Source organism: Oncorhynchus nerka, linkage group LG18 (assembly GCF_034236695.1).
Source record: "Oncorhynchus nerka isolate Pitt River linkage group LG18, Oner_Uvic_2.0, whole genome shotgun sequence".
Classification (NCBI taxonomy): Eukaryota; Metazoa; Chordata; class Actinopteri; order Salmoniformes; family Salmonidae; genus Oncorhynchus; species Oncorhynchus nerka.
The window spans coordinates 58,520,968-58,548,121 of record NC_088413.1 but is presented as its reverse complement, the minus strand read 5'-3'; the positions used below and the strand labels follow the sequence as shown (position 1 = coordinate 58,548,121).

Sequence of the window (27,154 nt, the reverse complement as noted above, 5' to 3'; positions counted from 1 at the left end):
GTCCATGTGCTCACTTTTCTCTTCCCCTCTCCCTCTCTGCAGTCTGCATTGGCCTATGTGAGGGAGAAAGCATGGTTGCAGAGAAGAGGGTTGGAGCAGACTGGCTATGTGGCAGACTTACTGTTGACTCTGCCCCCACTTATCCAATGCAATGTATTAGGCTGCCAGCATGCTTCACACACTCCAGGCAGCTATCAGCTAACTCCACAGCTAGCCTCACAAAGCACAATTAAAAGGCTTCAAAATAAGCATTTTGTTTGTCAAAGGCCTACATTGAAATACCCCATTAAGCCCAGAAGTTGAAAATACTTTTCCAAAAACTCAGTCTTCAATTTAAAGATTCTTCAGAGACCATTAAACCTGGCTTGAGTATTTATTGACTGTGACCAAATAGGCTACCACAAACTAAAGCATCTATAAAAATTGTCCAATGTCGCTTATACAGAAAATCCTCAAAATGTTAATTTGCCCCGATGTGAAGGCTCTTAGCATAGTCCCACTAAAAGCCTCTCATGAGGTTGAGCACAGCTCGTGTGAACCTCTCACAGGCAAGCTTTAGAAGGGAGACCAAGAGAAAGGCATCCGCATTAAGGATAGACCTTTGAAATGCACACTCAAGATACACACTTGGAGAGTCCTCTCCAAAATGACGAATGGTATCCAAGCCGCCTCTGTAAAAACAGGTGGCACGTGGGGTTAAGAAAAGAAAGTGCCAGACCTGTGCATTATATTCATGGCAGTGATGCATTTCATCAAAAATGACTGTTCAAGCCACTGATCAGAGATGTTCCAACTCCCAGAGGGGTTGCAACATCCATCACTATAAGGGCTTAAACTGGTAGAAAAAAAGAGAGCACACCATTTCCAATGCTCCAAAAGTTGGTAATACAAGTTACCGTTGACCGTCAGAGCGACATAAAAATAGTGACTATGTAGTGTAGTGGATGCAGTACAGACTAGACCACAGGAGGAGGTCTGTAAAAACAGTTCTGATTATTCTTAATGAGGCCTCCACTGCCCTAGCGCCACACTCAACCTGCTGCTCTGAATGGCTGTATACAACTGCCCAGCATCTCAGACTCCAGTCTCTCTGAGGAGAGGAATTGCTGTTTACTTTGGCAGTGAACCTCGTTGAGATTGCAACGCACCATTCCCTCTCCACAGCCTTTGGGGAGTTAAAATACCACTGGTGAAGCACAATGGTAATATTTTGCCCAAAGCAACACGAGAGGTCTTATAAGGGAACTGAGGTGTAGTGCATGACAAATGGACAAATGGATGGTATACTGGTGACAATCAAGGGGTATTACAGACAGTCACCCCGCCTAGATTCAAGACTGCATTTAATCCCACATCATTTCTCATTGTACAACCAATGTAGTATCAGTGGTACTGTATATAACTAATCATCTCATTCCAAACAGACCCTTGACTCCATCTCATAAACAGTCGTTATCAGTACATGAACAGAGTAGCGCAATGAACCAATGGACATAAGTGATGGTCAAGGGAATTTCCTGCACGTGGGTCAGTATAAATGCATTACGTTGTTGCATGTGAGCATTGTGCAACTCTTTAGGAAGGTGTCTGTTGGGGTGTATGTGGTTGACTCACCCAGTAGTGCTGTGGATGGGCCCTGTGTCAGAGTGGACAGCCCTGACAGGCCGCTGGGTCACAGCTCCAGTCCCATGACCATGCCGCACTGCTGGGGTCAGGGTGATGGCCCCTCTGCTCAGCACCCTGTTAGTCAGGTTCAGGTTGGTCAACTGCAGGGACAAGAGAACACACAGCGACAACGCATCAGAAACGCAACTGTGTTCATCATTGGCACACTAACTGCTAAATCGTGAGAATTTGTGGTGAAAAATGTCTGCAATCATCTCTGTAGAGAAAAATGGTTCAACCTGAAATGTCAATACATGGTCTTATTGAGTAAGCAAGCAAATGGTGATATTAAACAAGTATAATCTGCTTGAGTTACTTGTCTTCCCACTATGGTACTGCAGACACCAGGGCTTTCGATTTCTTCTTATTGGACTCATACGCACTGGCGGCCGCCCTGTGTGCTGCAGCAGCAGTCTCATTTCTCCCTCCCCAGCTGTGTGAAATGTACACAGCGCATCTCGGAGCTAGTCTCCAGTCTCCACTCCGCAGCCAGGTGGTCCCCCCTCCCCGTAACTCCCCAACCCCCTGAGAGGGACATAATTTAAAAACAAAGCATTTGTGTTTAGTGAGTCCGCCAGATCAGAGACAGTAGAGATGACCAAGGATGTTCTCTTGATAAGTGTGCGAATTGGACCATTTTCCTGTCAAAATGTAGTACTTTTGGGTGTCAGGGAAAATGTATGGAAAATGTATGGAGTAAAAGGTACATTATTTTCTTGAGGAATGTAGTGAAGTAAAAGTTTCCATAAATATAAATAGTAAAGTTAAGTACAGATACCACAAAAAACTAATTAAGTCGTACTTTAAAGTATTTTTACACCACTGCATATTAGGTCATTAATTCTTGTGCTCATAGGAATGTTCCCGTGAATGTTCCCATGATGTGCAAGGAATGTTTCCAAGAGACCATTCCCTTAACTAAGCAATATGGCACAAGAGGCAGTGTTGCATCATGAATGCAGTCACAGGTAAATGGCGTGGTTCAGACCGACGCGATAGCAGGCCAATAAAGCAAGGCTTGGAACGCTGCTCATCCAATCAGCATCCAGGATCCAAACAGTTTAAAATGTCAAATAAAACATACACAAAACATGTTTGTCATGTTCTCAGAACAAAATCTATGAATATTTTAGACATGTTTCATGGGAACATTTGTGCCCCCCCCCAAAATGGTGCCATTTTAAAAAAGAAAGTAATTACTATCTTGTCTCATCGCTACCTCCTGTACGGACTAGGCGAAGTTCGAAAGAGGCTGGGTGCGAACCCAGAATCTCTGGTGGCACAGCTAGCGCTGCGATGCAGTGCCCTAGACCACTGCACCACCCGGGAGGCCCCTCATTCATAGCTCTTTGTTGGCAAGGTTAGGGAACAGTGCTTTTAGTGTTTTGAGTTTGAGTTCATTTTATTTTTACAGGAACCGTGCACATTAATCAACATTTCAGTAAAAGTGCCGGTTTTAGCCAGCCGGCTAATTTTCAACCGCAGTCCCTGGGCAGGTTATTGCACTTTTTAACTTACATATTTGACACACATGATTGCATGTTCATGTATACAGTAATTGTTATTCAACATGTCTTCACTTGTAATTTGAACTCACAACCTCTTGGTTCACGGTACAGCGATCTTTAAAAAAATATATTGTTTTTGTCTGTGCTACAGAAGACCATATTGGTCTGCTAATACAGGACAAGTAAAGACCCATTACTTTTGTGAGAAAACAACAATAAAAAATTGTAGAGGGATTCAGCAGCAACTCAGCACCCCTACTTCCTGCGGCTATGCCAATAGAACACAGGTTTTATTTAATGGAAGCATCTCTAATGCAAATTCGGTTTAGTGTGGTGTACCGCAGGGCAGCCAGCTTGGACCATTATTTTCTGTGTTTAGTAATGACCTTAAACTGACCTTGAATAAATCCTGTATGTAAATGTACGCTGACAACTCAACAGTATAAACGTTGGCTGCAACAGTAAAATAAATAACTGACACCCTTAACATAGAGTTCCAGTCAGTTTTAGAATGGGTAACTGTCCATGATAAGGCTTTGCTCTGCTTTCTTGATATCTCAGTTAACCAGACATGTCCTACAGGCCCTAGTTTTGTTGAACCTGGACTACTGTCCAGTTGTGTGGTCAGGTGCCGCAACAACAAACAAAAAAAACACAGGCAAATTGCAGTTGGTCCAAAACAGAGCAGCACATATTGCACTTACATGGAGGGCAAATGCAGTTACATGGAAGGCGAATGTCAATTAAATTCATGTCAATCTATCCTGCCTCAAAATTGAGGATTGATTGACTGCATCACTATTGTTTTTTTGTGTGATGTGTAGAAGGTACCCAACGGTCTGTTTCACACAAGACATGCAAACAGATGTCTCTTCACAGTCCCCAGGTCCAGAACAGAGGCTGGGAAGCACACAGTATTAAATAGAGCTATATAAATGGAACTATTTGCCACCTCATGTAACTCAAGCTAGAGTCAAAAATATGATAAAAAGAACACCTTACTCTGGGACTGTGGAGAGACAGACATTTTTATTCATTTTGTATGTGATACGTGCTTGGGATACGACTGTGATATATGGTTGTCTCAGCTTGGCTATCTTAAGATGAATCCACTCTGTAGGTCGCTCTGGATGGGAGCGTCTGCTGAATGGCTAAATTGTAAAGTAATGTAAATGTAGTGCTATGTATATTTACGTATATTATGTATTTTATTTGTTGTGTTGTTTTCTGCTTGGACCCCAGGAAGAGTAGCTGCTGCCTCGGCAGAAGTTAATTGGGAATCCTAATAAATACTAAATACTGGCCCAATAAGCATATGCCCCAGTGACACCCCTTATTGGGACAGTGGTTAGGCCATTTGTCATTGGTGCTGGTGGCCTGGGTTCGAGACACGCTAGAGGAGTCACCCTACTGTCACATTCTTAGCACTATACCCTCACTGGATAGTTTATTAGGTACACCACCCCATTCACAAAAATGGATACTATATTCTCACATGTTTAGCAATATACACTAGTATTCAGACCCCTTCCTTTTTTCACATTTTGTTACTTTACAGCCTCATTCTAAAATGTTCCTCATCAATCTATACACAATATCCCATAATGATAAAAAAACGAAAATACATAAGTATTGCTATGAGACTCAAAATAGAGCTCAGGTGCATCCTGTTTGGAATCCACCTGTGGTAAATTCAATTCATTGGACAGGATTTGGAAAGGCACACACCTGACTATATAAAGGTCCAACAGTTGACAGCGCATGTCAGAGCAAAAACCAAGCCATGAGGTCGAACGAATTGTCCATAGAGCTTCAAATCAAAAAGAATTTGGCGTCACACTTATTTACAGGTCCTTTTCCAACAATGCAGAATTAAAGATTAATAAAAAAACATGGTGATAGTGAATAATGAATAAAAACATGGCTATACAGTGCATTCGGAAAGTATTCAGACCTCTTGACGTTTTCCACATTTTGTTAAGTTACAACCTCAATCTAAATTAATACACACACACACAGTGAAAACAGGTTGAGATATTTTGGCACATTTACTACAAATAAAAAACAGAAATACTTTATTTACATAAGTATTCAGACCCTTTGCTATGAGACTCTAATTTGAGCTCAGGTGCATCCTATTTCCATTGATCACCCTTAATTGGAGTCCAACTGTGGTAAATTCAATTGATTGGACATGATTTGGAAAGGCACACACACCAGTCTATATAAAAATGTCCCACGGTTGACAGTGCATGTCAGAGCAAAAATCAAGCCATGAGGAATCGTCTGTAAAGCTCCAAGACAGGATTGTGTCGAGGCACAGATCTGGGAAGGGTACCAAAAAATGTCTGCAGTATTGAAGGTCCCCAAGAACACAAACACACCTCCATCATTCATAAATGGAAGAAGTTTGGAACCACCAAGACTCTTCCTCGAGCTGGACGCCAAGCCAAACTGAGAATCGGCGGAGAAGAGCCTTGGTCAGGGAGGTGACCAAGAACCCGATGGTCACTCTGACAGAGCTCTAGAGTTAGGAAAACCTTCCAGAAGAACAACCATCTCTGCAGCAGTCCACCAATCAGGCCTTTAATGGTAGAGTGGCCAGACGGACGCCACTCCTCAGTAAAACAATGCACCTGACAGCCCGTTTGAAGTTTGCCAAAAGGCACCTCAAAGGACTCAGACTATGAGAAACAAGATTCTCTGGTCTGATGAAACCTAAATGGAACTCTGGCACCATCCTGCTGTGGGGCTGTTTTTCAGCAGCAGGGACTGGGAGACTAGTCAGGATCGAGGGAAGGATGAACGGCGCAAAGTACAGAGAGATCCTTGATGAAAACCTGCTCCAGAGTGCTCAGGACCTCAAAGTGGGGTGAAGTTTCACCTTCCAACAGAACAACGACCCAGAAGCATACAGCCAAGACAACGCAGGAGTGGCTTCCGGACAAGTTTCTGTGTCTTTTAGTGGCCCAGCCAGAGCCTGGACTTGAACATCTCAGGAGAGACCTGAAAATAGCTGTGCAGCAATGCTCCCCATCCAACTGACAGAGCTTGAGAGGGTCTGCAGAGAAGAATGGGAGAAACTCCCCAAATACAGGTGTGCCAAGCTTGTAGTGTCATACCCAAGAAGACTCGAGGCTGTAAACGCTGCAAAAGGCACTTCAAAAAAGCACCGAGCAAAGTGTCTGAATACTTATGTAAATGTGATATTTCCGTTTTTTTTTTAAATAATTATGGGGTATCATGTGTAGATTGATGAGGATAGCTGAGCATCTGAGAAATCTCTATCTAGATTTCCACTGAAACCCATCTTCCAATGAGAAACTCATTTTAATTAGATCAGATATGTGTGTTATAACTGTTGCCAAATGATGACATTAACATATATTGTAAGAATATGAGTAGGGTGACTCCCCTAGCGGGTTTCGAACCCAGACCAACAGCACCAATGGCAAACACCCTAACCAGTGTCCCAATAAGGGATATCTCTAGGGCATGTGCTTATTGGGACAGAATAGTTAGGTCCTGTCCAGGACAAACCCTAACCCCTTCTTCCCTAGGCATTTGGGTAGATCTGAAACAATTTGATAGGTGTAAGCAAAAGGGTGAATACACTTTGAAGTAAATCTCAGCTCGAACATTAATATTGTATATTCTGAGAACATTGTAACCATGTTCTAGATAATATCAAACAGAACGTAAGGGAATGTCTTCTCAAATTTAACACCAGAATATGCTAAAAAAGGTTCTCTCAGAGGTTTTTGCTAACATAATAGAATGTTCCACTAACTAAAGGAACTGGAAACTCAAACATTAGGGGAGCATTACAAAATGAAGGTTCTCTCTCCCTAGAATTGTTAGCTGGGAGGGCTGTTTATTTTCTCTGCAATTTAAAAGCCAAGTTCTGGGCAGGTGAATGAATTGTTTGGCTAGTAGTCATGCCAGAGAAAGGGAAATGTCAAACATTCCTAAACGACAGGTGTTTAAATTAATGCAAGAGCTGACAGAACACAGCCAGGTCGGTGAGCTTTTCAGGGCCCAATACAGAGTTTATTTTCATTCCTCAAGGATTTGGAAGGAATCTATAATACACTGTCAACAGATCTCAATGGTGAAGGATCTTCAACCATGCTGACCTAGAAGTGCTGGGATGCCAGTTATCTTCAGTAAATCCATAATTACATTTGAATGTAAGTTTGAATCCATGAAATCGGAAATTCCAACATTTCACAATCAACCGTGAGTAACTTACATTTCCTCAAAAGGAACTCCCCATGTTGTTCATCAGGACTAAGGTGTTTCTCAACTCCAGGCTACCTTAATATGCACATTCCTATCATTACTGCATCCAACTAGGATTACACTTGACATGTGTCTGCTGCTGCTCTCTTGGGTGGGACAGGGAGGAAATTACTTTCATTTACAATTCTGTTTTGGGTGGATATGTTTGATATACCCGAAACATAAGAGATTTGACATTAATACTATCACGTTTCATCACAATGGAAGTAAAGAACACACGTCTCCAAACCAAATTGTAATGAATTAAATACTATATCATGTTGAATCATGTTGGGGTGTACATGGGCCTGTTATGAAAGTGTAATCATGTTTCACGCCCTCAAGGTACAAGTTACATAGAGGGAGGACTGACAATCCAGCACATATTTATTTGATTACACATGATAAGAAATACTTAAATTTACCCCATTCAAAATTATTACATTATGAAACTAGTTCATTAAGGTTATTCCCAAAAGATGAGGCCTGGCATGTGAAAAAGAGTAATTGCTGAATCTTCAAAGGTCAATCAGTGGAACAAACCAGCAACCTTTCATTTACTGGCCCAACCTCTTAACCATTAGGCTACCACCCTATCCACACTAACACCACTATGACAAAGGGTGGGAGGAACCTGGTGTTGCTTCTCTATACAGAACACTCTATTATAAGTCATTTAATGACTCCTAATCTGAGTTGAGAGAAAGGTCAAGTATATTCAGACCCTTTAAGTGCAAACCATTAAACTATTTTGCACTGCAAAATAAGCTTTTGCCATTACCAGGATTAACTATGCATGGGAATTACAGAAAACATCTTTCAGAGGAATATAATACTGTACAGAGAAGAGGAAGCCATAAAACTGCAGTCTGTGTGGTCTAGTGCCATCACAAAAAACTCCCAGGGAGGGAGAGCGAGAGAGAGGGAGGGAGCAAGGTAGAGTGGGAGGCTTGTGGGCTTACCCACTGAGAACGACAAACCCTCAGGGAAGAGAGGAAACAGGGAGGGGGTGGAGGAAGCAGAGCCCTTGCTCCCCCACTCGGTGCCAATTTGCCACATTCTTCCATTTATAAGCATCAATTACCACAAAAAAGTGACTGCCTGTTAAATATCAACAGAAAGCACTCCCTGTGGTGCATCTGATAATGAGACCTCACACAGAGCCTCAGCTCACCGCCCCACCGCTCAGATCAGCCAGCTCCAGCCCACAGGCTGTAGGCTCCAGGAACCCTCTCCGCCTGCTGGATGAGCAAGCAGCACTGAGCTCTGAGCCATCACTCCCCATGGGGTCACAGAGAGGTTTACACACTAACAACACAGCGGAATATTAAAACACGCACAGTAAGACCACTGTGCAAGACAGATCACTTTACAGTACATCATACAATTGTAGTTCTGTTTCCTGACATGATCACTCTACCTGTGCATCAGATGACTGTATCTAGTTGTTGAGCAGGAAAGAAGGCAGAGGGGTTGGATAGGGTGACAGGAGACTCACGTGTTGTGTTAGGAGACTGATGTGGCTGGAGCTGTTGTACTGGCGGGCAGCCTGCTTCTCTGCCAGTTTCTGCAGGGCTGAGACTATGGCTTGTTGGTTGGACTGCGCCTGAGCAGGCAGTGAGTCCAGGTCCTTATTAAAGACCCCATTTGGATCTGGTCTGGGCCGGCTGGAGGGCGTCCTTCTGATTGCTGAAGCAGAGAGAAACATGAAATGAATGAAGGGGGGTAGGGGTCCAGAGGTACTGCAGGGGGTCCATGGGAAAAACACATTTTTGTTTTTTAATGACGATTCTGAATTACATACCTACAGTAGAATAGAGGAGAATATCTTCTTTCCAATGATGTCAACTTCATTTCTCAACTCCTAATAATGAGCAAATTATAGTCATATCTGACATAGGCTTTTCAAAAGCACCCGCGAATAGGCTACCAGTGCGGCAAGTTGCCGCTGGTAACCTTTCTCGACTTAGTCATACATTTTTGCCAACACATGGCTAACATTTGGATATTTATAAAATATTATATTTATAAAATATTATATATATTTAAAAAAATGTTTACCCTTATTTTATATTATTGTATAATCAGCTACTCATACCGAAAATGTGTTTAGAGTTACTTTTCTAGCTAATAGGCTATGTTAGAGTTTACAATAATGAAAAACTACCAACCAAATCTATTCATTTTAAAAAGCTGATTACTTTTCCTTGCCATTATCAGTCACCTGATAAGGAATTATAATTTTTTGCTAACGTATGATGGGGATCCATGGGTCGCCAGCTTGCCCGGAGGGGTCCCTGGGCAAGAAGAGGTGGAAGACCACCGGCTTAGGCCATAGAAAGACTGGGAGCTGAGAACACACCAAACATCTATCAGGATGTTATCCATCAAAGGTTTACCTTGACCTGCAGAGGTGGGCCTGGAGATCTTCTGGCTGTAGATGTGGATGGCACCAGGCATGGAGGATGAGGCTGCAGCCGCAGAGGAGGTGGAGGTAAAGGACTGGACCTGCCTTAGGACCTGGGAGACTGGTGGTGCTGAGACTGTGGTGGGACCAGAGCGGGCAGCTGCCCATATTACCCGAGGCGGCTGGGGGACAAGGGTCGAGGTTGAGGAGAACACAGAGGCCTGGGGCTGTGGAGGGGTTTCTGGCTGGCGTGGGGAGTGGAGGCGAAGGTGGGACTGGTCGTAGGATGGGGGCTGAGATGGGGGCGGTGGTGGGGGGCAGTGCAGGGGAAGAGACTGGGGTGGGTTCTGGGGGTGAGAGTAGTGCTGCAGGTGGATGTGGCCACAGTCTAAGGCAGCTGGAAAGCTGGAGGAGTGCTGGGAGGCCTGGACCTCGGGCTGTTTACTACTTCTGAGGGCTGCAGCCGGTTGCTCTCCGGTGGGTTGGTCAGCAGTGGGTTGGACTACACTGGCCTGGTCTGTGCTGTTTCTGACTTCAGACGTTGAGGACTCAGAGGCGCTGGAGCTCTCTTTTGCCATGGGCAAAGCTGTTCAGAGCACAAAATAAGCCAGATCCCTGTTATCATCCAGCCGGCAATTCCATGGCTCTGACACACGTGGGTTAATAATTAGAAGCTGACCTGTACTTGACTTTGTATGACTCAGCCTTTTTTTCCTTAATGTGACTTTTCAAAATCAAAACTGCAAAATTCCCAACTACATTAAAGGATTTGTCAACAAAGGACAAAATAAAATGTGAACTAATTGTAGAAATATGTGGAATCTGTGGCACACTGGAATACAAAAGTCCCTACTGAACAGATGTAATTCATCTGACCATTTCTACTCACTTTTCTGGTTCTCTGGGGTAGCTGGCTCTCTTGAACCTAGGCTGTTGCAATTGTCAAGTTTAGTGCTCCGACATTTGGTTCCCAAAAAGACACTGGCTGATTTGTTTTTATGTGTGTAGAATGTCAGGACCTCCTCCAGATCACTTTCACTGGAAGAGAAGAGAGCATTGTGAACATTCTCCACGATACCAAGAGTAAGACCAGTGTTAAGTAGCAGAAGTGAAACAGTCAGGAGCGAGTAGGTCCTGGCTCACTTACCTTGCCTCAGCAATAAACTCCTGAAACACACTGGGGTTGATACAATGTTCCTGGTCTTTGATCTTCTCCACCTTCTTCACCATATGCTCTGTCTCCTGTGAGGAAAGAGACCAGTCAGAGACCAAGTACACTGGCCTGTCAGAGCAACTCAGTATTAAAAGTTATTTGTTGCATCCTCATAAAATGAACAACTCAACCAATTTTTTAAAAAGAAATTTTACCCCTTTTTCTCCGCAATTTCATGGTATCCAATTGGTAGTTACAGTCTTGTCTCATAGCTGCAACTCCCGAACGGACTCGGGAGAGGCAAAGGTCGAGAGCCGTGTGTCCTCCAAAACACAATCCAACCAAGCTGCACTGCTTCTTGATACAATGCTCACTTAACCCGGAAGCCAGCCGCATCAATGCATCGGAGGAAACACCATACACCTGGCGACCGTGTCAGCGTGCACTGAGCCCAGCCTGCCACAGGAATTGCTGTTACGCAATTTTAATTTTTTTAAATTTATTTGACCTTTAATTAACTAGGCAAGTCAGTTAAGAACAAAATCTTATTTTCAATGACGGCCTAGGAACAGTGGGTTAACTGCCTGTTCAAGGGCAGAACAACAGATTTGTACCTTGTCAGCTCGGGGATTTGAACTTGCAACCTTCTGGTTACTAGTCCAACGCTCTAACCACTAGGCTACCCTGCCGCAATGGGACAAGGACATCCCTGCCAGCCAAACCCTCCCCTAACCCGGATGACACTGTGTGTGCCTCTGGACCAATTGTGTGCCTCCCTCAGTCGTGGCCGGCTGCGACAGAGCCTGGACTCGAAACCAGAATCTCTAGAGGCACAGTTAGCACTGCGCCACCCGGGAGGCCCTCGAACCAAACATTTGTAATTGGATAAGAACTCAAAGGAAAAACTAAACTAATAATGAAAATAAATGGAGACTCCCTGACTAATGTAATAACTATAAACAGGTCCTTGAACAGTAGCAGACACTAGAGGCTGAAGAGTTGCCTGCTGTTTGGCTGGCAGTGGACACCTTGTTGTAGCAGTGGATGAACTCTCCTAGCTGGTGGGACAGGATGCGTCGGCGATCCTGGAGGGGGAGCTGGCGACTGGGCAGGACCATCCTCATGTCCTGCTGAAGGTTACTGGCCGCACGCTTCAGGAAGCGGATCACCAGCTCCTGGAGATGAGACCTGATGTCACTGCACTTCATCATTACACTCACTTTTATATTGTGTTATTATTTCATTTATTGCAACAACAAAAAATGTGACTTTTCATGATGGACACATGTTCACATTTATTTTCTCCACAGAGGCTTTCTGATAAAATCAACTTTGATGCAGTCACGTACTCACACAATTTTCCTCTCTATGTGGCCACAAACACCTCAGCACATTATGACCCAAGTGGCTCCGATGAGTAGCATAATGCAGATAAACATAACATAAGGGTCCAGGTTCCCTTTTCCATACAGTCATTCCCCGGGGCAATGGTATCAGACAGTTGTATTACCATTTGCTCATTGTCCTTCTCTGGCCAGGCGGAGTTAGCGATAGTCCTGCTCTCTGCGAGTAGCCTCATCTGCACCCGAAGGAGATAGGAGGAGAAGGCCATCCGAGCCTGGACCTTACTGCAGAACAGGGGGAGAGAGAGGCTTGATTTAGGAGGACATGAGAGGCTGAGGAGAGGAAACTACGGAGGAAGAGAAAAAAATATGACAGAGACAGGAAGAGGAAAGAACATTTTAAATTTAAAGATAAAAAAATTGCAAAGATAAGCATGGTTAAACAAGACAAAATGGGATGAAGAAAATGACAGTAGAGAAAGGAATTGCCCACACAGGAACACACACACCGCAACACAGATCATATCTCCAACTTTGTCATTCCCTGACAGTAAATAATGAATAATCTCCACCCGGTCTCCAGACAATTTAAATGGGAACAAAGGTTTACTGCCTTTCAGAAATCTCAGATACATGTGTTACAACAGCAAGCACAAGCACTGACGCATATTCTGTTTGTTATTTTAGGCATCATGCAAGAGACAAAACAAATACAGGTATGTATCATTTTCAGCCAGAGTGTTGTAGCACAGTGTGACTTGTCCTCTCGGCCAGCACCAAGAGTGAATAATTGTTTTCATGGCCCAAATTAACCTGAAAAGGGTACTGCCAGTACATTGTAGTGGAAAAATGTTTTGGAGAAAGCTGTCAAACACAAACAATGATATACTGTACTATAATTTCCCAGGTCCCCTCACAGTCCTGGCAAGCTCAGAGGAATTTCGACAAACGTAGACTTGTTATTGTAATTCCCCCTCAAATTACAATTTCAGACACACTTAAAAAAAATCTATAGGAGACTGGAGCCTTTGTTGCCGTTTAGACAGAAGAATGTAATATTCATTAATGTTATTGTAAAAACAAAAAGAGGTCTAAATATTTTTGCACGCGTATTACAAAATTAAGGATGGTGGGGAGCCTTTCGAGTCCTTCCAAATTAAAACAAAGAAAGGACAGTTTGACTCCTACAATTAACAGTCCAATCACAGGGAGAGTCTCTACATTGAATTCAAGGCTGACACCCAGGATTCGCTTCCTCAGTGTTTTCTCTATGTTATGAATTAGGTACACATGGAAGAGACTGATCACAACATGCTGTGGTAAGAAAAGAGGCCCAGATTTTCTCCTTTGCTTTTTTGGCCCGTGCTCTGGTAGCCTCATATTTCTCCTTCTGCTGCTGAGAGAAGCAAAGTGAGGGGTGGTGGGATGGATGAAAAGGGAGAGAGGAGAATTCGGAGAGGGCTGCCAACAGGAGCAGAAGCCTGCGGTGTGCACTGACCTGAGGTCCCAGCCCTGCTGGAGGATGTGGAGCAGGTTGACTTTGGGTTTGGTAATGGCAGTGGTGCATCGGGCCGGTTCTGCTGAGGACAGGGCCTCATTGTGGAACCGCTTCAGTGAGGTGGGCACACTGTCAGTCTGCACCACTAACGAACCCAGGGCTTTCTTATCCTTCTCCTCTTCCTCCTGAACTCTCTCCTCCCCCTCTTCAACATCCTCCTCGTCACTGGTCCCAGTAGGGGAGGCCTTGCGACCCCTCGCTTAAGGGATTACAGAAAAAAAGTCAAACCTCACAATGTCAATTACATCATTGTGTCTTTACTGGATCAAATGCAGACACACTTAAACACAAGAGATCTTATGGTAGTTGTTATATAAACCCACTGTCATATTTGGCCATATTCATTCTGGTAGTGGGGAGTTCTTCATAGAAAGTAAAGGAATGAACGCGTCTGATTGTCTCCCCCTTGGCTTGGCCAGACAGGCCGTGGTCTGGGTCTGAGACTAGACAGAGTGTTGCTATGCTGTGTCAGCTGGAAGAGGATAGACTCCCTGAGGCCTACCTGCTCTTTTCCTCCCCATGGCGGAGTGCTCTGCCAGGTGGCGCAGCCTCCGCCTCCGCGCCTCCAGCGACAACAGCTTCCTCTCGTACTGGATCACGTGACACGCGTGGAACACATCCACCTGCAGCTGCACATTACCATTCAGCTTCCTGATGGGGGACGAGAGGAACGGCTTTAATATGATTCCTGCACCACAGATTCCCATTCAGTATAATAAAACTGAGGAATCAGTTCAACTCATTCAGCCTGCATTGCGATATTTCTGCTATAGCATTCAAGTGTTGCTTTACTCCCAATGTCAAATAATACAGCAGAATTATTTAAGGCACTGTAATAATATATAGGTACATAAGACAAGTGTGGCTGAATAAGTCCCTGAGAAGATAAATGTATCAAATTATCATTTCCCGAGATATTGTGGTAAGATATGGAAAGTTGGAAGACAAGGAAGTGGTCAGATGACGCAGATGCTATGCTACAAGACAGTTTTGCAAGCACAAACTGGAATATGTTCCAGGATTCATCCAATGGCATTGAGGAGTATACCACCTCAGTCACCGGCTTCATCAATAAGTGCATCGACGACGTCATTCCCATAGTGCGTACATATCAAAACCAAAAGCCATGGATTGCAGTCAATATCTGCACCATGCTAAAGGCTAGGTAAAGTGTCAATACAGGACTAAAGATTGAATCCTACTACAGCAGCTCAGACACTCGTCAGATGTGGGGCGGCAGGGTAGCCTAGTGGTTAGAGCGTTGGACTAGTAACCGGAAGGTTGCAAGTTCTGCCCCTGAACAGGCAGTTAACCCACTGTTCCTAGGCTGTCATTGAAAATAAGAATTTGTTCTTAACTGACTTGCCTAGTTAAATAAAGGTAAATGTGGTAGGGCTTGCAAACTATTACGGACTACAAAGGGAAATCCAGCCGCGAGCTGCCCAGTGACGTGAGCCTACCAGACGAGCTAAATATATATATATATGCTGTTCATTGATACATTTAGCTCAGTGTTCAACACCACAGTGAGCTCAAAGCACATCACTAAGCTAAGGACCCTGGGACTAAACACATCCCTCTGCAACTGGACCCTGGACTTCCTGACAGGCTGCCCCCAGGGGGTAAAGGTAGGCAACAACACATCTGCCATGCTGATCCTCAACACGGGGGCCCCTCAGGGGTGCGTGCTTAGTCCCCTCTGTACTCCCTGTTCACCAACGACTCCACGGCCAAGCACGACTCCAACACTATCATTACGTTTGCTGACGAAACAACAATGGTAGGCATGATCACCGACAACGATGAGACAGCGTATATATAGGGAGGACGTCAGAAACCTGGCAGTGTGGTGCCAGGAGAACAACCTCTCCTTCAGCGTGCACAAGACAAAGGGGCTGATAGTGGACTACAGGAAAAGGAGGGCCGAACACCCATTCACATTGACAGGACTGCAGTGGAGCAGGTCGAGAGCTTGAAGTTCCTTGGTGTCCACATCACCAACAAACTATCATGGTCCAAACACACCAAGACAGTCGTGAAGAGGGCACGACAATGCATTTTCTCCCTCAGGAGACTGAAAACATTTGGCATATGTCCTCAGATCCTCAAAAAGTTCTACAGCTGCACCATCGAGAGCATCCTGGCCGATTGCATCACTGCCTGGTATGGCAACTGCTCAGCATCCGACCGTAAGGCGTTACAGACGGTAGTGCGTACGGCCTAGTAAATCACTGGGGCCAAGCTTCCTGCCATCCAGGACCTATATACTAGCTGGTGTCAAAGACTCCAGTCACCAAAGTCATAGACTGTTCTCTCTGCTACCGCACGGCAAGCGGTACCGGAGCGTAAAGTCTAGGTCCAAAAGGCTCCTTAAACAGCTTCTAACCCCAAGCCATAAGACTGCTGAACAATTAATCAAATGGCCACCTGAACTATTTACATTTGATTTGATAGTAAGGGAAAATAGCAGCAATTAACACCCACCGTGATCTTGAGGTCACCACCGCTTTCCCCAATCTGAGGACCAAAGCAAGCGACATGGAAAAATCATAAAGGGCAAGAGGAGATGCCAGCTCCCCAGATAATATTATGCTATAGTGAAACTGAGTAAATGAAATACTGTACAAAAACCTCAAACTCATAAACACAATATGCATCTGAAGTCTGAACCCATGCAACAGAATAAATACATGTGTTGAATTGTGTACCAAAATTCTTTATAGTTTTGTTTATTCTATAACATTTTCCCTGCTCTTCCTTGCTCTATAAACTCTCCCCAGCCCCAAATGCTGTTTGAGGACTAGACTACAAAAGCCACACTGCCACACAGACATTGTCCTCGCTCTGGAAAACTTTACAGTTTAATATTACCATACAGATATTATTAGCTGTTGTCCTCACCTATTCATCTGAAGACAAAACAAACAGTCAACCAACCGTTTCCACAAATTGATGGACAAGCTGTTCCCTTTCCCAACTACGAAGGAAATGCTTACCTTCCCTGGAAAAGTCTGTTAGCCAACATGGAGTTCATCGATGTCTTATACTCCAGATAACCACTGAGAAACAGAGACACAGATAATGACAAAATGACAACCATCAACATCACAGGCTGCACTGGGCTTCAGCATCTTCTGTCTAATTTGTGGGGAGATGAATGTGTTACAACAGGGATATTGTGATACTCAATGTCATAGGCCCCAGTAATTTCAAGACCACTTCGAAACATACTGTGTAAAAAGCCACAAAATCCCCAGTATTAACAGGCCCATAAAGCTAATCAAGCAGCAAATCCCTCATACAGGAATATGGACTGTAAGCACAAAACTGGATTTCCCCCTAAATAGGGGGTTTAATGCTGTTTCAACTAGAAGTCATCATGGGATTTCAGCCATGTTTGGGGAAAAAATGTAAAGTCTATAAATACTCTGAGGTGTAATGTACAGTAACCAGCCAATTCTCTAATGTGTATCAGCTTCTCACCTTACTCCTAACTGCAGTAGTAATAGATGTATTAAGTAGTAATAGCAGTGGCTAAATGTAGGGAGGCAGCATTATGGACATCGCTTTTCTTCCCTTATTCTAAAATGTATCTAGACACTTGCATTAGTGTGCAACAATACCCAAAGTGTCTGAATCCCTCTCACCTATACAGTTCCCATGTCTCTGGGGTGGGGAAGATTCGGATGAACCCCCCTCGTCTCTCGTGCTCCTCTCTTATCCTCCTCAGGACTTTCAACTGCCATGGAGAAGAAGAAGAAAAAAAGAACCCTTAACTACAATTCTATGTTCGTGATAGATAATATGATAGATCTGCATGAGAGGGAAACTAACTTCAGCTATGTATATTTACCTCCTCAGCAGTCAGGCCCAGGGTGCTGTCCCCCTGTTTACTTCCTGGCTTCTCCTTAGGCCCGTCTGTGTCAGTGTTGTTGGCTGACAGGGGTCTCTGCCGCTGCAGGAGAGTGAACACATTGTTATATTGATACGGTACCATCCACGTACTTCCCACATAAATCCTCCCCGATACTGGTTTAATACATAAATCCACCCCGATACTGGTTTAATACATAAATCCACCCCGATACTGGTTTAATACATAAATCCACCCTGATACTGGTTTAATACATAAATCCTCCCCGATACTGGTTTAATACATAAATCCTCCCCGATACTGGTTTAATACATAAATCCACCCCGATACTGGTTTAATACATAAATCCTCCCCGATACTGGTTTAATACATAAATCCTCCCCGATACTGGTTTAATACATAAATCCTCCCCGATACTGGTTTAATACATAAATCCACCCTGATACTGGTTTAATACATAAATCCACCCCGATACTGGTTTAATACATAAATCCTCCCCGATACTGGTTTAATACATAAATCCACCCTGATACTGGTTTAATACATAAATCCACCCTGATACTGGTTAAAATAAGTGTAATGAATAGGGTGTTAATGAATAGGGTGTTAATGCAAGTTGGCTAGCTCTGTTAAATTCTTACATTTGCACCTAAGAAATCATCTCACACACTGATAAAACTAATACATCTTCAAATGTAACAATCTTTACATACAGAAAATCACCAACTACATTGAACATGTTTAAAAATAAACAAATAATCCTCTTTCCTCCCTCCCTGGGTTCCATAAATGGCACATTTTCTATCTTGGCTAGCTGGCATTCCTGACTCCCTCTTACTCGACATGCATTACCAGGGCTGATTGACGACTGGAGCGCAGGTTTGAACCCGGTCAGACAGCAGGGGCATAACCCCACAGGATCACATACAGCATTTGTCATCTAAATAGTGGGGGAAGATTACTTTTAATTTGTCTGACTGGTTGGGGGAAATATTAAATAATCTCAACTGTTGCTCCTAATCACAGTATAGGGGAAAAGGACAGGTTGTCCCTAGGAGCCCAGGATTCTGTAACTGCCTCTAACAGGACTGCTATTGTGGCAAGATTGTTTTGCTGTGTCTGTAACCGGAAGAGGGGCATTGCACACTTGTACTAATGTGATGGATTCTAAGAGCTGCATTGCAATGCTTATAAATCATAGTCTTGCCCAGAACAATCTACTAAAGACTATTCGATTTAAAGCACCACTTTAAGACCTTGATGCATAAATCGATAGAGGGTACTTTTTGGAAGCCGCAAATAGGGAAAATAGCAGAATAGTTTGGACTCAAAAAGAGTATAAGCGGTTGAAAAAGTGACTTTCTTACCAGTTAAATGTAAAGACGTCACGGTGGTGAGGGAGAGGGAAAAGGTGCAGCAGGGTTAATGTGGTTGGGTTAGAGGATATGAGAAGGCAGGACAACTTACCACTTTGGAGGGTGCAATGGTGGACTGAGCAGATAAAGGACGCTAAGAGAGGCAATGGAGTGTAAGTGACAGTGAGATGAACATCAGCCGCTAACTACACCTCACTGTAAACATACACACATGCAAAGAAGCACACTTAGACAAGCACATCAAAAGAAACAAACAGACACATGCATACAGAACACATATGAACAAACTTCCAGCCTTCTTACTGTAGAGAAACTATCTGTGCTCATTGCACGATAGCTATAAGGTGGAGTAGAAAAATGTCTGATTTGATGTCCCACCAGCAGATCCCAGCCCAGACCGGGTGCAGTAGTTAGTTGACTGCACTGAGCCAAGTGTATTAGCTGCTGTGGCATCATTTAGCAAAAGGGCCTAGTGAGAGGATTAGTCACTTGATAAAAAACAATAAATAATAATCCACAGAGCGCTGCACTCGCAGTGCTGATGATGTCACCCCAACACTGCAATTACATTAACAGTTGTTTTTCATGAGAATGATTTTCCATGAGGGCAAAAAGGGCTCAGCTCTAACAGCAAAACAAGTACAGTACAGCACAGTAAGAGACATGAGATGCTGAGAAAGACATTCCATGAAGTTAGGTTACAATTGAAGTCGGAAAACTCGTTTTTCAACCACTCCACAAATTTCTTGTTAACAAACTACAGTTTTGGCAAGACGGTTAGGACATCTACTCTGTGCATGACACAAGTACATTTTCCAACAATTGTTTACAGACAGATGATTTCACTGTATCACAATTCCAGTGGGTCAGAAGTTTACATACACTAAGTTGACTGTGCCTTTAAACAGCTTGGAAAATTCCAGAAAATGAAGTCATGGCTTTAGAAGCTTCTGATTAATTGGTTAATTGACATAATTTGAGTCAATTGGGGGTGTACTTGTGGATGCATTTCAAGGCCTACCTTCAAACTCAATGCCTCTTTGCTTCGCATCATGGGAAAATCTAAAGAAATCAACCAAGACCTCAGGAAAATAAATTGTAGACCTCTATAAGTCTGGTTCATCCTTGGGAGCAATTTCCAAATGTTTGGAGGAAAAAGGGGGAGGCTTGCAACCCGAAGAACACCATCCCAACCGTGAAACACGGGGGTGGCAGCATCATGCTGTGGGGGTGCTTTGCTGCAGGAGGGACTGGTGCACTTCACAAAATAGATGGTAGCATGAGGAAGGAAACTTATGTGGATATATTGAAGCAACATCAAGACATCAGTCAGGAAGTTAAAGGTTGGTCGCAAATGGGTCTTCCAAATGGACAATGACCCCAAGCATACTCCCAAGTCGTGGCAAAATGGCTTAAGGACAACAAAGTCAAGGCATTGGAGTGGCCATCACAAAGCCCTGCTCTCAATCCTATAGACAATTTGTGGGCAGAACTGAAAAAGCGTGTGCGAGCAAGGAGGCCTACAAACCTGACTCAGTTATACCAGCTCTGTCAGGAAAAAAATGAGCCAAAATTCACCCAACTTATTTTGATGAAGCTTGTGGAAGGCTACCCGAAATGTTTGACCCAAGTTAAACAATTTAAAGGCAATGCTACCAAATACTAATTGAGTGTATGTAAACTTCTGACCCACTGGGAATGTAATGAAATAAATAAAATATTAAATAAATCATTCTCTATTATTATTCTAACATTTCACATTCTTAAAATAAAGTGGTGATCCTGACTGACCTAATACAGGGAATTTTTACAAGGATTAAATGTCAGGAATTGTGAAAAACAGAGTTTAAATGTATTTGGCTAAGGTGTATGTAAACTTCCGACTTCAACTGTATATGGCATGGAAAGACGGTTCCTTCAGATGTCTAAACTAAATCACTTTTTGTGAAACAATAAGAAGGGTGGTGTCCCGTACCTGTGCTTTGGGGGCTGGGTACTTCAGGCCCGGGTCCAGAGCCACCCGTTCAGAGCGGGGTTGTCGTAGCAGGGGGTCCTGACAAACAAAGCCTGCAGGGACATGACACTACAATGAGTAAATGACAGTGGCCAAATATTCTAGAGAGCATGTGTTATCTATAGCAGTAAAACCACATGAATAAAGATCAATCTGATACTACCATTTGTGACATCAATATGGCAGCTCTAGTCCTAATCTTTCTCCACAGATCTTCTCACACAGACTCCCAATAATTGACATATGCTCTCTTTCTAAAACTCACTATGAGCTAACCGATCCAAGAAGTAAAGACAGAAAAACTACTTTATACTTTCCCTTCATACTTTCTCATACAGAGTGATAGGAAAACTTATTTTGAATCAAATCGACAGCTCAGGTCCTGAGGTTCTTTGTACTGCCTCATCCAAGCCGTCAGGTAAGAATCGGGCTCTTGCCACGTTCTTGTCTAAATGCAGCAATTATTACAAGCACGGCTGACGCGTTACTGACAGCTACACACAAGGGGAAAATGAATGCTAATGGCATGCTGTCATTATTTACAGAGCTGGTATGCAGCCCAAGTGTTATCTGCCAAAAGCACCGGGGTTTGTTTGGTGAATAATAGATGGGGTATGTTTTACATGTCACTGCTCATTTTCCCCAGGCCTGCACTCATGCATCAGTCCAAAGATAACTGGATATTTATGATTCCCTCCTCTCACTTAATGAGCGGGAGGGAGTGGAGGGAGATCCAGCCGCAAGCTGGCCCTGGTACAGACATACAGATCACAGTCCCTCACACAGCGCCATTAGATATGGCCTCCAGGCTCAGTGTCATTTTATATCGTCAACGGATCATGACAGGGAGGTACAAACAAGATGACAAAAGTACTGATATGAACATACGGGGAGATTAAATGTAACCTTTATTTAACTAGGTAAGTCAGTTAAGAACAAATTCTTATTTACAATGGCGGCATACCGGGTACAGTGGGTGAACAAGGCAGTTAAGAGGCAGAACGACAGATGTTTACCTTCTCCGCTTGGGGATTCAATCCAGCAACCTTTCAGTTACTGGCCCAATGCTACCTGCCACCCCAAATGAGCTGTACTTGTAGTACAAGTGTCATTGTCAATGCTCAACTTGCTTTGGAAAAAATTGGCTGAGACTGAAAGTGTAATAAGAATATTTATTTCAGATGTGGACTTGAATTTCTATCAAATATTCTCCACAGCTCCAACCTGGCTACCTGAGAATGCATTAATTGTGAAGGAATGTGACATAACAAAGACATGTTATTCTCTGCATTAAGTGTCTGTTGTATAAACAGTGTTAATCTGCACCTAGGGCTAACCAATTTTTTGTTTGCAAGCTAAGGATTTATTTGGCTTAATAATGTGAGATCGCATTTCTCAAGAGCTTAATGACTCCAAAACAACCAAGTCATCTGTTGACAATTTGCCCTGCCAGTCATTGAATGTCAATTACAATGATGCCTGTGGTTTCTCCACAATTCTGAGGCCCCATTATGGAGCAATCCTACTAGGCATATTCTCTAATATACAACGTTAAACTAAGTGTGGGGCAAAAGTTAGTGTAAAACAATGCCTGACTGAAACCAAGCGTCAGGCAGCAGAATGGCCAATTAGTGGCTTTCTTCATTCGCAATGAGGATTTGCTGAAGAAAGCCCTAATAACAAGAGACACCGGGCTGAAAAATACACGTAGTGGAACCTGCTGCAGGCTAAATGCTGAGGATGGCAGGAGCCAGGTCCAACAAAGTTTCCATCTACGCTGGCACTCCCCAGCTAGGCCCCAGCCCAGTTCACAGGTAAAGAGAGGCCTTGGACGAGACATGGAAATGGGTGTTAAAGGCATGAGCAAAGTGATCACATCACAAAGGGCAACTCATTAAGCAGCCTGCCCATGACATGTCCTTTAAACTATGCCACTTTGTTTACATACTCATCTCATATGTATATACTGTACTCGATACCATCTACTGCAGCTTTCCTATGCCGCTCTGTACCATCACTCATTCATATATCTTTATGTACATATTCTTTATCCCTTTACACTTGTGTGTATAAGGTAGTAGTTTTGGAATTGTTAGCTAGATTACTCGTTGGTTATTACTGCATTGTCGGAACTAGAAGCACAAGCATTTCGCTACACTCGCATTAACATCTGCTAACCATGTGTATGTGACAAATAAAATTTGATTTGATTTGATAAATGAAGTGTTGCGAATCGAGCCTGTTCTTTACTGACTTACTATGCATAGCTATTGAGATGGCTTTTTAAAAAATGATTGTGTGCATGATTAGACAGATGTCTGCCTGAGAAAAGGTCCTTACAATTCATGATATTGTCACAATGGAAATACAGTGCCTTGCGAAAGTATTCGGCCTCCTTGAACTTTGCGACCTTTTGCCACATTTCAAATCAAATCAAATCAAATTTTATTTGTCACATACACATGGTTAGCAGATGTTAATGCGAGTGTAGCGAAATGCTTGTGCTTCTAGTTCCGACAATGCAGTGATAACCAACAAGTAATCTAACTAACAATTCCAAAACTACTCTCTTATACACAGTGTAAGGGGATAAAGAATATGTACATAAGGATATATGAATGAGTGATGGTACAGAGCAGCATACAGTAGATGGTATCGAGTACAGTATATACATATGAGATGAGTATGTAGACAAAGTAAACAAAGTGGCATAGTTAAAGTGGCTAGTGATACATGTATTACATAAGGATGCAGTCGATGATGTAGAGTACAGTATATACGTATGCATATGAGATGAATAATGTAGGGTAAGTAACATTATATAAGGTAGCATTGTTTAAAGTGGCTAGTGATATATTTACATCATTTCCCATCAATTCCCATTATTAAAGTGGCTGGAGTTGGGTCAGTGTCAATGACAGTGTGTTGGCAACAGCCACTCAATGTTAGTGGTGGCTGTTTAACAGTCTGATGGCCTTGAGATAGAAGCTGTTTTTCAGTCTCTCGGTCCCAGCTTTGATGCACCTGTACTGACCTCGCCTTCTGGATGATAGCGGGGTGAACAGGCAGTGGTTCGGGTGGTTGATGTCCTTGATGATCTTTATGGCCTTCCTGTAACATCGGGTGGTGTAGGTGTCCTGGAGGGCAGGTAGTTTGCCCCCGGTGATGCGTTGTGCAGACCTCACTACCCTCTGGAGAGCCTTACGGTTGAGGGCGGAGCAGTTGCCGTACCAGGCGGTGATACAGCCCGCCAGGATGCTCTCGATTGTGCATCTGTAGAAGTTTGTGAGTGCTTTTGGTGACAAGCCGAATTTCTTCAGCCTCCTGAGGTTGAAGAGGCGCTGCTGCGCCTTCTTCACGACGCTGTCAGTGTGAGTGGACCAATTCAGTTTGTCTGTGATGTGTATGCCGAGGAACTTAAAACTTGATACCCTCTCCACTACTGTTCCATCGATGTGGATAGGGGGGTGTTCCCTCTGCTGTTTCCTGAAGTCCACAATCATCTCCTTAGTTTTGTTGACGTTGAGTGTGAGGTTATTTTCCTGACACCACACTCCGGGCGCCCTCACCTCCTCCCTGCAGGCCGTCTCGTCCGTTGTTGGTAATCAAGCCTACCACTGTTGTGTCGTCCGCAAACTTGATGATTGAGTTGGAGGCGTGCGTGGCCACGCAGTCGTGGGTGAACAGGGAGTACAGGAGAGGGCTCAGAACGCACCCTTGTGGGGCCCCCGTGTTGAGGATCAGCGGGGAGGAGATGTTGTTGCCTACCCTCACCACCTGGGGGCAGCCCGTCAGGAAGTCCAGTACCCAGTTGCACAGGGCGGGGTCGAGACCCAGGGTCTCGAGCTTGATGACGAGCTTGGAGGGTACTATGGTGTTGAATGCCGAGCTGTAGTCGATGAACAGCATTCTCACATAGGTATTCCTCTTGTCCAGGTGGGTTAGGGCAGTGTGCAGTGTGGTTGAGATTGCATCGTCTGTGGACCTATTTGGGCGGTAAGCAAATTGGAGTGGGTCTAGGGTGTCAGGTAGGGTGGAGGTGATATGGTCCTTGACTAGTCTCTCAAAGCACTTCATGATGACGGAAGTGTGCTACAGGGCGGTAGTCGTTTAGCTCAGTTACCTTAGCTTTCTTGGGAACAGGAACAATGGTGGCCCTCTTGAAGCATGTGGGAACAGCAGACTGGTATAGGGATTGATTGAATATGTCCGTAAACACACCGGCCAGCTGGTCTGCGCATGCTCTGAGGGCGCGGCTGGGGATGCCGTCTGGGCCTGCAGCCTTGCGAGGGTTAACACGTTTAAATGTCTTACTCACCTCGGCTGCAGTGAAGGAGAGACTGCATGTTTTCGTTGCAGGCCGTGTCAGTGGCACTGTATTGTCCTCAAAGCGGGCAAAAAAGTTATTTAGTCTGCCTGGGAGCAAGACATCCTGGTCCGTGACTGGGCTGGGTTTCTTCTTGTAGTCCATGATTGACTGTAGACCCTGCCACATGCTTCTTGTGTCTGAGCCGTTGAATTGAAATTCTACTTTGTCTCTGTACTGACGCTTAGCTTGTTTAATAGCCTTGCGGAGGGAATAGCTGCACTGTTTGTATTCGGTCATGTTGCCAGACACCTTGCCCTGATTAAAAGCAGTGGTTCGCGCTTTCAGTTTCACGCGAATGCTGCCATCAATCCACGGTTTCTGGTTAGGGAATGTTTTTATCGTTGCTATGGGAACGACATCTTCAACGCACGTTCTAATGAACTCGCACACCGAATCAGCGTATTCGTCAATATTTTTATCTGACGCAATACGAAACATGTCCCAGTCCACGTGATGGAAGCAGTCTTGGAGTGTGGAGTCAGCTTGGTCTGACCAGCGTTGGACAGACCTCAGCGTGGGAGCCTCTTGTTTCAGTTTCTGCCTGTAGGCAGGGATCAACAAAATGGAGTCGTGGTCAGCTTTTCCGAAAGGGGGGCGGGGCAGGGCCTTATATGCGTCGCGGAAGTTAGAGTAACAGTGATCCAAGGTTTTACCACCCCTGGTTGCGCAATCGATATGCTGATAAAATTTAGAGAGTCTTGTTTTCAGATTAGCTTTGTTAAAATCCCCAGCTACAATGAATGCAGCCTCCGGATAAATGGTTTCCAGTTTGCAAAGAGTTAAATAAAGTTCGTTCAGAGCCATCGACGTGTCTGCTTGGGGGATATATACGGCTGTGATTATAATCGAAGAGAATTCTCTTGGAAGATAATGCGGTCTACATTTGATTGTGAGGAATTCTAAATCAGGTGAACAGAAGGATTTGAGTTCCTGTATGTTTCCTTCATCACACCATGTCTCGTTAGTCATGAGGCATACGCCCCCGCCACTCTTCTTACCAGAAAGATGTTTGTTTCTGTCGGCGCGATGCGTGGAGAAACCCGTTGGCTGCACCGCATCGGATAGCGTCTTCCCAGTAAGCCATGTTTCCGTGAAGCAGAGAACGTTGCAGTCTCTGATGTCCCTCTGGAATGCTACCCTTGCTCGGATTTCATCAACCTTGTTGTCAAGAGACTGGACATTGGCAAGAAGAATGCTGGGGAGTGGTGCGCGATGTGCCCTTTTTCGGAGTCTGACCAGAAGACCGCTACGTTTCCCTCTTTTTCGGAGTCGTTTCCTTGGGTCGCTGCATGCGATCCATTCCGTTGTCCTGTTTGTAAGGCAGAACACAGGATCCGCGTCGCGGAAAACATATTCTTGGTCGTACTGATGGTGAGTTGACGCTGATCTTATATTCAGTAGTTCTTCTCGACTGTATGTAATGAAACCTAAGATGACCTGGGGTACTAATGTAAGAAATAACACGTAAAAAAACTAAAAACTGCATAGTTTCCTAGGAACGCGAAGCGAGGCGGCCATCTCTGTCGGCGCCGGAAGTTCTCAACAAGGCTTCAAACATAAAGATATAAAACTGTATTTTTTTGTGAAGAATCAACAACAAGTGGGA

The 27,154-nt window shown here is 44.1% G+C and overlaps 1 protein-coding gene across 2 annotated transcripts in view; it reads right to left on the bottom strand.

Moving 5' to 3' along the window:
• Positions 1-27,154, bottom strand: part of ttll5 (tubulin tyrosine ligase-like family, member 5) — a 99,734-nt gene that overhangs the window by 44,290 nt on the left and 28,290 nt on the right. For both annotated transcript variants that reach the window (XM_029688177.2, XM_029688178.2), the window contains exons 15-29: positions 21,141-21,232; positions 19,257-19,298; positions 17,769-17,870; positions 17,563-17,654; positions 16,912-16,974; positions 16,400-16,432; positions 14,418-14,566; positions 13,856-14,114; positions 12,525-12,642; positions 12,043-12,189; positions 11,009-11,103; positions 10,751-10,899; positions 9,854-10,447; positions 8,953-9,143; positions 1,615-1,766 (exon numbers count right to left, since the gene is read on the bottom strand). In XM_029688177.2, the coding sequence (XP_029544037.1) occupies positions 1,615-1,766; positions 8,953-9,143; positions 9,854-10,447; positions 10,751-10,899; positions 11,009-11,103; positions 12,043-12,189; positions 12,525-12,642; positions 13,856-14,114; positions 14,418-14,566; positions 16,400-16,432; positions 16,912-16,974; positions 17,563-17,654; positions 17,769-17,870; positions 19,257-19,298; positions 21,141-21,232 (2,278 nt within the window). The remainder of the gene's footprint in view (positions 1-1,614; positions 1,767-8,952; positions 9,144-9,853; positions 10,448-10,750; positions 10,900-11,008; positions 11,104-12,042; positions 12,190-12,524; positions 12,643-13,855; positions 14,115-14,417; positions 14,567-16,399; positions 16,433-16,911; positions 16,975-17,562; positions 17,655-17,768; positions 17,871-19,256; positions 19,299-21,140; positions 21,233-27,154) is intronic.